This window comes from Eptesicus fuscus, chromosome 6 (assembly GCF_027574615.1).
Source record: "Eptesicus fuscus isolate TK198812 chromosome 6, DD_ASM_mEF_20220401, whole genome shotgun sequence".
NCBI lineage: Eukaryota > Metazoa > Chordata > Mammalia > Chiroptera > Vespertilionidae > Eptesicus > Eptesicus fuscus.
The window spans coordinates 42,878,629-42,893,410 of record NC_072478.1 but is presented as its reverse complement, the minus strand read 5'-3'; the positions used below and the strand labels follow the sequence as shown (position 1 = coordinate 42,893,410).

Sequence of the window (14,782 nt, the reverse complement as noted above, 5' to 3'; positions counted from 1 at the left end):
AGGAAAACACAAGGAAGGACCACCCCCAAAATAAAAGTTATATAATGAGCCAAGACTCTATCCAATTAGCATGCTAATCAAGAACATCTCATTATAAACAATCAGATAGAATTGTGAAATAAACATGAATTTGGTGTCAAAAACCTTTGTTCAGCAGGAACACTTACAGCAGAATCACGAGCAAGGCTTTAACTTGTCTGAGATTTAGCAATCCCATTTTAAAGCAAAGTTAAATAATAATTGTAACTACCTGATAAAACTTTTGCACTTGAAAATATGTAATAACTATAAATTTCTGTAGCAGTTCTTATTTATGTATTACTACAAATTTTACTTCAACCAATTTTCAAGGCAACCACTTTATTGACCTTGAACTAGTAATCTAGTCACCACAGAGTCTTAACTGCTGCTACCAGAAGGTGCTGTCTACATTACAGCGGGGCCTTGGGCTTACACAGTCTATATCTGTAAATTGTACATTCACAATTTGTTTTTATTTTTACTCTAAATATGTTTCCCAGGTTTTGAATTGCATTTTTCATTTATACAGCAAAATTAAACTATGTAACCCTTGGATTTAATACAGCTAGGTAGCTCTGTAATGTCCCATATGTGTCAAGTTAGGCATTGAATTTGACCCATTATCAACAGATAGTGATATTTTCACTTACCTCTGTCACTGTCGTAGAGGTACGCAAACTTGTCCCACTGATAGTATTCAATCAAGCTAAGAAGGGCTCCTTTGAGGTCAGGTCTCATCTGAATGACAAATGGGTGTGTACCATCAGTTGGGAAGCTAGGAGTGATGAAGGAGACATGGAGCGTTCCACAAAATGATGTGATGGTATTTACAGACTTCTTGTCATAAAATCCAAAAATAGCATAGACTCCTCTTGAAAACTGGGAGCAGACTAGAAGAATAAGGAAAACAGAAAGGATAAATTATTAAAATTGGCATACAATCATGGATTTACTTGCAACTTAGTGCCTTTTTATATAAAATACAAAATAATCAACAAATTAAAAGAAATATGGAGTTTATATCAATCAATGATCCATCAAATGTAGGAGCACTTATTTACTTAGCATTCTATTTAATGAATTCAAAGAATTATAAAGCATTAAAATAATAATTCTAGGTTTATGGAAATACCTACATTATTTTTTAACAAACTATGTGAATGTAAACATATTTTAGGACAGCCTCATTAAAAAAAAAAAAGAGCACAAGTAAAAATCATTAGTTATAAGAACAAACTATAGTTACAGGGGGTTTATACGTATTCGTAACAGCTCATTCCCAAGAAACCAAGATGGCGGCATAGGTAAACACCTATACTGCTGCCTCACACAACAATTTCAAAACTGCAACTGGAAGACAGAGTGGACATCACCCAGAACCACCGGAAAGCTGGCTGAGTGAAAATTCTACAACTAGAAGGAAAGATCAAAGGACACTGAGACCCAGAGGAGCTGTGGAGGACAGAGGTGAGGAGACCCACATGTGCGGGAAGGGTGGGCGATTGAATACACGGCTGGCTTACTCGTGGCGCTCAGAGAGGGCGGGCAGCAAGTGTGCAGATAGATTTCTTGTTTGGGAGGGAAACAAAACCTCCCGACTGTACTGAAATCCAGTTCTGGGTGAGACTTTGGGTACCCAGATTCATTCGGGGAGCAACTGGACTATCTGGCAGCGGGCGAAACTCGAGGGCAGCCTTCTCTCAGAGGTGCATGCAGCCATTGGCACAGGACAATGAGACACAGGGGCTTCGTAGGGTGGGGCTGATGGGAAACCAAGGCTGTCTGCTCAGCCCTGAGACTCTGCCCCATTCAAGCTGAGCACAGAAGCTCTCCCAGCAGACACATAGCTGATCCTCACAGCCAATTGGCCTGGAGGTCAACTCCCCTCAGTGATACTAACAACAATCTAGGCTTAACTACAACAAGACTGCACACACAGTCCACAAAGGGGTGCACCAAGAGTGTCCACCTCAGGTAACTGGAGAGGCAGAGCCACTGGGCCCTGCTAGGACACCTAGCACACAAAGCCACTCTATCAACTCAGGGAAGCAGCCAAAATGTGGAGACAAAGAGGCAGGTCACAAATGAAGGAAATGGAGGAAAGTAAGCGACTGGATATAGAGTTCAAAACCACGGTTATAAGGTTTTTCAAGAATTTCCTAGAAAAGGCCGATAAATTTAATGAGATCCTTGAGGATATGAAAAAGGATCAACTAGAAATTAAACATACACTGACTGAAATAAAAATATTATACAGAGACCTAAAAGCAGACTAGAGGATTGCAAGAATCAACTCAAAGATTTGGAATACAAAGAAGCTAAAAACACTCAACCAGAAAAGCAAAAAGAAAAAAGAATCCAAAAAGTTGAAGATAGTGTAAGAAGCCTCTGGGACAACTTCAAGCATACCAACATCAGAATTATGGGGGTCCCAGAAGAAGAGAGAGAGCCAGATACTGAAAACCTATTTGAAGAAATAGTGACTGAAAACTTCCCCCACCTGATGAAAGAAATAGACTTACAAGTCCAGGAAGCACACAGAACCCCAAACAAAAGGAACCCAAAGAGGACCACACCAAGACACATCATAATTAACATGCCAAAAGCAAAAGACAAAGAATATTAAAAGCAGCAAGAGAAAAACAGTTATCTACAAAGGAGCACCCATACGATTGTCAGCTGATTTCTTAACAGAAACTATGCAGGCCAGACAGGAGTGGCAAGAAATATTCAAAATGATGAATAGCAAGAAACTACAACCAAGATTACTCTACCCAGCAAAGCTATCATTCAGAATTGAAGGTCAGATAAAGAGCTTCACAGATAAGAAAAAGCTAAAGGAGTTCATCACCACCAAACCAGAATTATATGAAATGCTGAAAGGTATTCTTTAAGAAGAGGAAGAAGAAGAAATAGATAAAAATTATGAACAACAAATACGTATCTATCAACAAGTGAATCTAAAAACCAAGGGAATAAAAAATTTGATGAACAGTATTAACTGGTGAATATAATAGAATCAGGGGCATGGAGAGGGAGTGGACTGACAATTCTTGGGGGAAAAGGAGCGTGGGGGGGTGCAGGAAGAGACTGGACAAAAAGCATACACCTATGGATGAGGAGAGTGGCAGGGAGGTAAGGGCAGAGGGTGTGGTAGGAACCTGGTGGAGGAGAGCTATGCGGGGGGGGGGGGGGAGAGGAACAATTGTAATAATCTGAACAATAAAGATTTATTAAATTAAAAAAAAATAACAGCTCATTCACTATAATATTGATTCCTTTAAAAGGCTTTGTTGTGCTAATGATGCTTTTATACCAGAAGGTCAGTGTGATTATGAAGCATATCACCTACTGATGTTGCAAACTTATTTAAGAGAAGTTGGTTGCAAGAGTCTCACCACCCATAATCATATCAGCGGAGGGAAACCTCTTTCTCACCTATATCACTCAGTCAAGTAGCAACTAAATGAAGTTCAGAACACTTAATTTTTATCTTTCCCGTGGACTTAACTTATCCCATATGTTCTACTCAGACAAAACAAAGACTATTACATTTTTTTTACCTAGGACCATCATTCTTAGGACCATATATATATTTGTAAGTTCCCATGGCTCACACAATCCCTTATCCTTTAACATTGTATTTCAGTGAATGGCATATGACACTACTTTCCTCACTACTGATAGTCAGACCATCACTAAGCATTGCTCATTCTAATACCTAAAAGTACTGAAATGTGGTCCACTTATTTCTATCTCCATTCTAATCATCCTAGTTGACTACCACATGCACTTACATTGTGCTTGCCTTGTGCCTGGCATGTTCTCTGGTACATTAACGCATTTATTTCTGATGATGACCCTTGAGGTAACAACTATTATTATTCCTAAATAACTGATAGGAAAATTGATACATAGGGAGACTAAGTGATTCACCCAAAGTCTCACAGCCAGTAAATATGCTGTACTCAATCCTCGGCAACCTGGATTTAGAGTTGATGCTTTTAATTGATTATTGGGATACCTACCAAACTTTCCTCCTTCATCCAGTTATGCTCCTTCCCCACAATATAGTCAAAATAAATTTCAAAACAAATCCAAACATATCCCTTTGAGAAGTAGGGTTTGCTCTTTCCAAGACTCATGCCCTGCAATGCCCTATGGAAATGATTCATGTTAAACAATACGGTGTTTAAGACCACTATTTCAAGTCAGCCACATGGCTTTGAGTGAATAAATTCCTGATTTTTTTTTATCTCAAGAGATGTTTCAATCCAAGGATACAAATCAGCTATCCACGAACATAACTAACAATTCAGAGGATAATATCAAAAACATCTTTTTAAATTAACCCCATTTAAAGGACATGACCAATATTATCTTATTTCATTTCATCTCTTTCACAAAAATAGATTTGCTTTATAATTAAGAATTACATAAAAACAGATTTGTTTAATAAATAAAAACACTGCTAAAATATACACAAATTCTAGTAATTTGAAGACAATAAATGATAGGCAGTAATATTTAGCAACTACTGTATGATATGAAAAAAAGAAAGCAAGATTGGCTATTTGTTTATCAAATATTCATATTTTCCTTTAAATATTTACTAATCTTCAACTCATCCCCATTTTTCTAACACAATTTTCTAGGGTTTCTAGGTTATATCTTTATAATAATATATCAATTGAAATCTTTTCCTTTATTACCAGTCTTCTGTAGAACAGTCTCATGTATCTCAGAAAACAAATGAATATGTTTCTTTACATTTATTTTATACTTTAACATAAAGCAAAGATGAGATTCCTGCCTTTTATTCATGTTTATATTTTTGTCTTTGCCTGACTACAGAAGTTGAAAATAACTTTTAATGTGTTTGACTATACTCATTTTCCATATACATGAAAAAGTTCTTCCATTGTGAAAACCCATCTAGGAAAAATTTGTGGTAGTTTCTTATTTTATACATGGATATATGCGTATCTTAAAATGTGAGTTTGTTCAGAAACTGATGACTCCATATGGCATATAAAAGGGTGAAATTGCTATAGAGTTCTCTCTGGGTCTATTTCATTTTATTTCCTGCAGTTTTGGTATGTCATCTAAACAGTACAGGAATAACAGGCAGTGTTATTAACAAGACCTCCTCTCATCTTAAGTAAAATAGCTTCTGTGATAGGAATAGCAGCCACAGCATCAGCAGAATGCTTGATAACGGATGCCACTGTTTGAATGCACAGGCAATCTTATTAAGAAGCCATATCTTTCATTTTCCATTTGTTTTAGACTCTGGAGTGAGTTGTCAGGGGGCCTCCTGATTACCATGACCATCTGGAAACATTTGGCTTTGGCCCAACAACAGGCCCACGCTGTACAAAACTTCAGAAGTTATCACAATTCTCCTAACTTAGAAGGCACTTTTCTTCCCTGGCAATTCAGCTAATTCTCCAATTAACATAATTTTATAAAAATGGCCTTTCTCTCCTGACTATCCCTAGTCTCTCTCAACCCTCTTCCTTTATTCTTTATCTCTTCCTGGCATATATTCAGTTTTCTATTTGTCTATAGCCTCTATTTTTCTAGATATTTCTTTCTTAATGTGCCTTTTCTACACATACAAATAACTGCAATTTGGCCAAAATTGCTCATGTCCAACCTTACCTTCGGCCAGACACTGTCCCTGTCCCCAACCATGATAAGAATTACTGTGATTTAAAATCAAGAAATGCTGACTTGTCTTAGCTAGTGTTGCTCAGTTGGTTGAACATCATCCCATGCACCCAAAGATTGCTGGTTCAATTCCTGGTCAGGGCACATACCCAGGCTGCAGGTTTTATCCCCAGTTGGCGTGCGCATAGGAGGCAAACAATCAAGGTTTCTCTTTCACATCAATGCCTCTCTCTCTCTCTCTCTCTCTCTCTCTCTCTCTCTCTCTCTCTCTCTCTCTCTCTCTTCCCCTTTCCCTCTCCCTCTACCTCTCCTTCTCCTTTTTCCTCTCCCTCTCTCTCTCTCTCCCCCTTCCTCTCTCTGTAAAAAAAAAAATCAATAAAATATATTTTTAAAAGAAATAAAATAATCGCTGGCTTGAACTAAGGTGTTTTGCTTACCATCTCATGATTTTGCAGTGACCATCTCATGATTAAAGACATAGTGCCATACTTCTAACACTCTATTCTCAAAATATTCCATTAGTTTTTGCACTCTAATACTGAAGTTCTCCTCAATATATTAGTAATGCGGACATGTGACACTGTTGACACACTACACAAGGAAATGAGTTCCTTGTTCTACTAACGTCATCTATAAACATCTGTTTTATTCTACTTTATTTATTCCAGTATTGAGGGGAATATACTATGGGAAAACAGCATTACTATTAAAATTACTCCTCATTTGATTAGCAATACAATTTCTCATGTTGACCTCTACCTTATTCCCCAACAATGCCTTCAAAATTTAAAGCCATTTCCCTAACTTATATTCATCCTCAAAGAAGGAAAATTTACTATCACTGAGAATATCCAAATAATGTCACAAGCTCTGGATATAATTTCAAAGACAATGTTCTAGAATGAGTTAGACAGTACCACCATCTTATACATAGTGATTATTTTCTTACATCAAGTCCTGAAACAGAGGAAGGAGCAGAAAGGCTCTCAGTTTCACCTCCAGCTTCCTAACCCATACAATTACCCCATGAGACACTATTATGAATTTCTGAATAATTATTCTGATTAATATTAGAACTGCAGTTATGTCTTAAGACTCAAAGCTGATTGCAAAGTGATAGGCAAAGATGCTCTCACTGAGCTCTACTTTAATTAAAAATTTAATATCAACTTTGAGAAACTCAGCAAAGAGGAGTCCTTTTAAAAGACACGCTAGGTCAAACAGCAGAAATGATAATCTCCTGGGTGTAAGTAACTTGCTGATTATCCCACTTTTCGTTACAAACCCAGATGATATAAGCCAATAGCAGTGCTGATGGTGCATCCAACGCACATCTTTTCCTCTTGGGTCATTCTGCTCATTGGTGCTGCTAATGTAGCATACTCGGTACAGTATGGAGAACCTTGCATGGTTATTTAGTACAAAGGCAGGGAGAACAGGGCATGATTTATTTTTGTTTTACATTCTTTAAATTTATAAATCACCATTCACTTCAGTGAAACAGCGTGGACTGCTTCATAAGCAGGAATGGAGTCATCTCCTTTGCAACTTGTGCAGAGTGTGGTGAAGATGCATCACCACGCAGTCCTGGCTTCAAAATATGGAGACCACAGAAAATCTCACTCCTTTCACCCTTACCCTTCTGACACTACGCCTTATAAACTTTGACCCTGATTTTACTATTGAAAGTTTCCTATCATTTCAGTTATGATCTAGTCATGATATCCAATAACCTTTTTTATCAGATCAAGCTTTCTTAGCTTCTCTGAATTTATTAGTCAAACACTTGCTTCTTGAAATAACCTCCCCATACTGCTACTAGTTTCCCACTCTTTCAATTCCTTCTCTACATTGCTGCCGAGTAAAAGCACACCATGTTGGTAGTTTTCCTCTCCAATTTCAAAAGGAATTTTCCAAGGATTTGTGTTACAATTTTTTTCTTCTCATTTTACATTCTCTTAGTGGTCTCCTTCCTTTCAACATGGTTAGATTGAACTTTTTATGCACGTTTCTCAAAACTTCATTGTCACCTCAGTTGTGTCCCCTTATCTAGTTTTACTGAAAAAATACATATCGTAAATATTTGATGTCACTAACTTGGTGCTGTGTTTAGAATATGCCACAACAAATGAGATAGTCAGAGTCACTGCTGAGCTGGAGTTCATAGTTCTAATCTCACCCTCCAGGGTCTTCCATTAGAAAACTTCTAATTCCATATCATTCCAACTAAATTCATAAAAAACAAGGAGAGAAAACCCTAAAATCTTATCCTGTAAATCATGTATTTGTGTTGATTTTTTTTCCTTTTTCCTCATGGCATCATAACTCTTACAATCATTTTCTATATTTTTAAGAATAATTAATTTATTACTCTTCCTTGTTCTGCTCACATCATCTATAACCATTTTTGTTTTATTCAACTTTACTGAGAAAATATATACTGTAAACATACTGTATATAACTGTGTAGCAAATATACTATATATACTGTATAGTACAAATACATACTGTAAATATACCACATATGATTACTTTTTAAATGATGCACTTCATGATTATTTCATGTTATTTCCTTGCTAGTGTGATTTCTAATTAAAATATTTATTTCAAGACCTGAAATATGAATTTTCTAGAAAAAATAGAAGTACCTAAAATACACACCATTGTTTTACATTGTCCAAAAGCCTATAACTTTAATCTCAAACATTAAATACCAAAGAAAAGTTATTATTCTGTATCCAAGAATCTTGGGGCTCTGACCTTAGATGTAGTAGTTGTAGAGGCTAAAAGTGAGAACAACCTGAGGTAGAATCCTGATATTGCTGTTATCTAGTTGGACTTTATTGGGCAAGTTGCTTTGTTTTCCTCTGTCTTAGCTTAGTCATGTGTAAAAGACGATAGTGATATTACTTACCTTCCTCATGGGGATGAGCAGTATTAAAGAAACTGAAACTGTGCTGGCAAGTAGTAAACCCTATGTCAGTGATGGCGAACCTATGACACGCGTGTCAGCACTGACAAGAGTAGCAATTTCTGATGACACACGGCCGCTGAGGCAGCCGCATGCTGAGGATGAAACATTTGCTGCTCCGCATGCTGAGGATGAAACATTATAAATTTAAAGAATGTAAAACAAAAATAAATCATGCCCTGTTCTCCCTGCCTTTGTATTAAATAACCATGCAAGGTTCTCCATACTGTACTGAGTATGCTAAAGTCTAACTCCAAGTTAAAGTCTAACTCCAAGACTCTAGTCGCAAATGTTTCATCCTGCCCTATTAGACACTCTGTGCCGGAGGTCTGTAAGCCAAAACAACAGAAGTCCAGGACAGAGCGTCTAGTTCTGGGACTTCCGGTTAAGCCTGGATCTTTGCTCTCACTTCCGCCGGCAGAGCAGGGAGCAGCGGAACGCAGCGGGGGACGCATCTCTGGGGGCCCTGCCATTACCAGTAACCAAGTAACAGTTAACCACAGCAACCATTATCTACTGTTCTGGGGTGTCATGGATTTCTAATCCATCATTACTGAGATAAGTGAGGGGGAGGCTGGGAGAGGCGAGGGTTTGTGGCGTGCTATGGGTGCCGTTTCCCGCCATTAGAAATAGCGGCAGCCATTTTAATTCACATAAGGAACACCATCTTGCTCCATAGTGCAGACTCCATTTCACCACTATTACTGTTGTGCATCCTTATTAACCCCTATTTCTGCTTATTAACCCTGCCCTTTCCCAAAAGACAGTTATATGCACCATTTTGTGGTTAGTTAGGCTAGTTAACCCCTAATTGCCTGCAGGCCTAACAAGCTATCTATAATTCTATCTTCTGTCACTGCCCCCCAAAAAATAAAAAAAAAAACTAAGGTTAAGTAAAGGAAGTGGTAGTAGCAGTGGCCGACCCTTTCAAGAGACATGGACCAAGATGTATGGCTTTATAGAAAAAAATGGCAGATCATTTTGCGTTCTATATACTGAAACGGTAGTAAGCAGAACGTGGAATATAAATAGACATTTTGAAACTAATCATTCCCAGCTCTTAGAAAAAAGTGAGGATGAAAGGAAGGAATACATTTCCAGGCAGCTACACCTTTATAAGAGCCAATCTAATTCCATCCTTAAATTTATGAAAGGCTTACAAATTTAACATCTGCAAGTTTGAGCATTGCTCACTCTATAGCTCAGCATGGAAAAGCGCTCAGTGAGGGAGAATTTATTAAAGAAACTCTCCTAAGATGTGCACCAGTTCTATTTCACGATATGCAGAATAAAGATACAATTATTAAGAGAATATCTGAGTTACCACTCAGTAGAAATATCATAAAAGACCGAATAATGAGACCGAACACAAACGTACAACATCAATTAAAGAGAGACATAAGGAAGTGTAAGTATTTTTTGATCTTTCTTGATGAAACTACTGATGTCACATCACATGCTCAGTTGGCCATTATTGGTCGATATTCTGATGGTCTCACAATGAGAGAAGAGTTGATAAAGTTAGTATCAGTGTCAACAAGTAAATCAGGAAGCGAAATATGTAAGGTTGTTATACAAACATTTCGTGACCTAAGCATTGATATTTCTAAAGTTGTGTCAGTGACGACAGATGGGGCACCAAATATGGTGGGGGGGGGGGGAGTCGGATTTGTCAAATTGTTTACAGAAGCTATTGGACATCCGATTGTGCCTTTTCATTGTATTATCCATCAGGAGGCTTTATGTGCCAAGGCAGGATTCACTGACTTAAACGACTTAATGTCAGTTGTTACAAAAATAGTTAATAGCTGCTCGCCCCCTTCACAAGTGAGAATTTTCGGCACTTTTACTGGAGGTTGATTCCACCTACAGTGGACTGCTGATGTACAATAATGTAAGATGGCTGAGCCAAGGCAAAGTTCTTGAGCGCTTTGTGGAGTGCTTTGAAGAAATTAAGGTATTTCTTGACGATAAGGATCTGGGAAACTTCCCCCAGCTTAATGATGATAAGTGGGTCAACACCCTCATGTTTTTTACAGATCTCTCTGTTCATATTAAAGAACTGAACTTAAAGTTACAAGGTTTTGGCAAAAGTATTGACGTTATGTTTGGATACATAAAAGCTTTTGAAAGTAAAGTTAAAATTTTCAAGCGAGATGTAGAAACTAAAACTTACAAGTATTTTCCTCGAGTAACGAAGTATTTTGAGAAGGCCAGTACAGCTTTACAAAATGAAATGGAACTCTTGCATATAAAGTACCAGCATCTTTTAGACTCATTACTTGACCAGTTTAGTGATAGATTTAGTCAATTTAGAAGTCTAGAACAGACCATGAAAATAATTAAGTATCCTGATGTAGTAGTCTACAGTAGTTTGGAATTAAATGGTTTCCAATGGATGCAAATTGATGATTTGGAGATGCAACTTGCAGAATTTCAAGACAGTATCTGGGCTCAGGTGTTTGTCGACTTGAGGTCAAAGCTTGAGAATCTGGAAAGGTGCCGCTTGGAGAATCAAGAGGAGTGCCACTATGAACAGGAAATTTGGAGTGCCTGGAACCGACTACCAGACACTTTTAGCACCCTGAAAAATATAGCAATGGCTTTACTCACAATTTTTCCCTCTACATACTTTTGTGAGGTCTTATTCTCAGCGTTAAATAATATCAAAACCAACAAAAGAAACAGATTGACAGATGAAGTTAGTAGCACTTGCTTAGGCCTGAAGTGTACAAAATACCAACCTTCAATTGAAGATTTAGCCAATGAAATTCAGCAGCAAAAAAGTCACTAATAGGCAGGTTAGTTAAAGAATTCCCCCTCCCCCTCACCTATCTTAGTTCACGGCACCCCACACAAGCTAAATAATATCAAGACCAACAAAGAAACCAACTGACGGATGAACAAAGAAGTCACTAAGCAGGTAAGTTAAATATTTAGTTTTTGGTTTATTAAATACAATTATACATAACAATTATACATTTATGTTATTTAAACTATAAATATCGCAAAATAATGTTTTTTCCTCAAAGTGACACACTACCCGAGTTATGCTCAGTTTTTTGGCGAAGTTTGACACACCAAGCTCAAAAGGTTGCCCATCACTGCCCTATGTAAATCTCTCACGATCTCCCTACTTATATTCCATGTTCAAATCAATATTGATATTAAAGTACTCATCTTTGTCCTGTAGCACAAAATCCTCCAGCTCCATGAGACATGTGTTCATGTGTTAAAATCACACTCACCTTTTCAGAATGTGAGAATCATTTCTGATTTCGTCCCTTCCTTTATCCTTAGCTTGCAAATTGTCACCAAATACAGCCCATTTGACCTCTCAAATCTGTACTCTCCAGCTCTGCTGACATTGTCTTAATGTGGCCCTTAAATATTTATTGACTGGATTGCTACATTAACTTCCCAAATAGCCATTTTCATAATAAATCTCTTTCCTATCATAGCAGATATAATCCTCCTGATTAAAATCCATCACTGCCTTCCCATTGCTTAGAGAATAACACATGACAACGCTCAGATGTTATCTGTTCAGTGTGGTCTGAGTTACGTGCCTCTCCTACATGTCAAAGCAGTCTCCACTTTTGCATTGTAGCCTGGGTTACAATGCTTTTCCTTTTCCCTCTCTGAGCTAACTGAAAGCAGAGAATGAAGTGCTGTTTAGCTCTAAATGCATGGCATATCAATTAGCTGGCACAGAGCAGACAGTTGATAAATGTCATGCAATAAAATATCAACTCTTCCATGAAGGGTGTCTTGTTTACTATCAACTAAGTATGATTTTCCCTGATTATGAAATCCATCAGCATTCTGTCTTTACCTCCCTTGTGGCCTGAAGTACAATATTGTTGAGTGTGTAAGTGTGTGTGAGTGTGTGTGTGTGTGAGTGTGTGAGTGTGTGACGAGGGGCAGGGGGCCAGGAGGAGGTTACCTCCTTGAAGGCAGGGGTTAGTGTGAGAAGAGAATAAGAATACCTGAATTGGAAGCCTAGCTTTAGTCTTCCATGGCCATCTGGTAGAAGAATCACTGAATCTGAGCCTCAGTTTCCTTGTCTATTGAATGAGGATTTTAATTCCTATCTTGCCTACCTTAGAGGAATATTTAAATTTTAAATTGAACAATATAAAAAGAAGTACTTGGGAAATATAAATCAATGCATAAATGTGTTAATGACAATAAATCCAACCATAATGATTTTTATATTCTCTTGAATGCTAAATTTAGAAAATTTTCATAAGTATGTCATTAAATATTTGTTGAGTGACCACAAGATCTGAACCAATTAGATAACAAAGATATAAACCAGGTTCTTGTATTAAAATTTCATTTCTGTTGATACTGGGGTATTTCTGGAATTAGATCATTACAATATTTTCTTCTTTAACTATCATACTAAAATATAACTAGTGTTAGTTTAAAATCACTTGTGCAATTTAGTCTGCCTGTTCTCATAATAGGGAAAACCCCCACAATCATTACTATGAGAAGACAATAATTGGAATGTTTATGAAATTTTATTATTGTAAACTTTCAAAATGTCTTTTATGTGTGGAGAAATTGTACCAAGAGAGGTGAAGTTAAATCCATACATAGTCTGGGATGCAATGGAAACCTAAACAAAAGAGGTGACTTTTCTTGGACATACGTCCGGTAGCACATATTGGATTCAGAATTATCCTCAGATATCCTTACAATCTCAAATGTCTTATTTCTCTAATTCAATGGACTTTTTCAAGCCTGAAAACTTATCAGGAGCAACATTTATTCCCTTAAAAAATAGAACTGTTGTAACCTATGGTACATGTAACATTTGGTTTCCCCTATATAAACATAGGAGAATGTTAAAAATGGGACTATAATTCTTTTACTCTTAGACTATTTAGGTAAATACAATATGCTATTCTCATAATTAAATGGAGGAAAACTGTCTGCTTTTCATTATTAGGATTATTTTGAAGTTTATATTCTACTGGGGTACCTTCTTTTCTTATCAATTTACAGGAAGCATTTCCCACTTGGGAGCTGACATGACAGTTAGCGCCTCTCATAAAACTCAGAGCCCAGCACGATACTAGCATAGACATGCAGTATATAGCTATTGAATGACACACTAAATGATTCAAAGAAAACATGAAGAATAATAAATATTCACCACAACGACATTTTCTATAAATTGCCTCACTGATGATGTTCTATATAGCCCTGCCACAAATCTTTACTATGATAAATCATTTCCTGTTTACATACGTTTTGATTCCATTTTTCATACAAATACTAAACATGATGCATCGTCGCTCAGTAGAAGACAATGAAGTTGTAGTCATACATTTTTCTTTCCCTCTCACAAACATTTATCCTTCCTGACCTTTGTGTTGTGTTTGCTGAGCGAGGTGAAATGTCGTGAGTTTATTGCTGTTGCCCATATTATACGCAGCTTTAAAAAATCTATAACATTTATTCTGGCTTCATTCATCATCTGGGAGAGCAGGCAAGAGGAGAACTGGCAGTAACAGGCAATCACTCTCATGTGAATTTTAATGATGGGTTCTGGACACTTAAAATGAAAGAGAATTACCTCCGTTTATACAAGATGCTATTTCACAAAAGATAGTCCCATTCTTCATCCTTGGGTATGTATTTCCTCCTCATAAATACACATAGTTCTACCCTCTGCAAATTCTTGCTCTACTTATGCTCTATGTAAGTTCTGGGCGCCACATGCCCAGATGCGATGTAAATGTTGTGGACAAGGAGTGCCAGGCAGAATGCCTGGAGGCCTGGCGTCCAAGCCCCATTGCAACACCAGCCAGCTGTTGCTTCTGGCAAATTGCAGCTTTCAAATGTCTCAGTGCCCTCAGAGGCCCCATGTTGCTCAAACTTGGACTGGCACGGCCAAATATCAAAGATAGAAATTATACAAATGTCAGGTGGTGCATATTTATTATTCATCCTATTCTTATGTAAATGAGTGTGTGAGAGGCAATACATTTTTGCAAATTAAATTCTACCACTCTCTTCATGTTTGATTAGTCTTTCTCCCTTTTCCTCTTTTTTTTTCTTTTTATATTTCTTCTCCTTCCCACTTATCCTGTTTCATCCTTCT

General features: G+C 37.3%; 1 protein-coding gene across 3 annotated transcripts in view; it reads right to left on the bottom strand.

Annotated features, from left to right (window-relative positions):
- Positions 1-14,782, bottom strand: part of GRIA2 (glutamate ionotropic receptor AMPA type subunit 2) — a 123,964-nt gene that overhangs the window by 56,039 nt on the left and 53,143 nt on the right. For all 3 annotated transcript variants that reach the window (XM_008144534.3, XM_028152470.2, XM_054716954.1), the window contains exon 3: positions 672-911. In XM_008144534.3, coding sequence (XP_008142756.1) covers positions 672-911 — 240 coding nt within the window. The remainder of the gene's footprint in view (positions 1-671; positions 912-14,782) is intronic.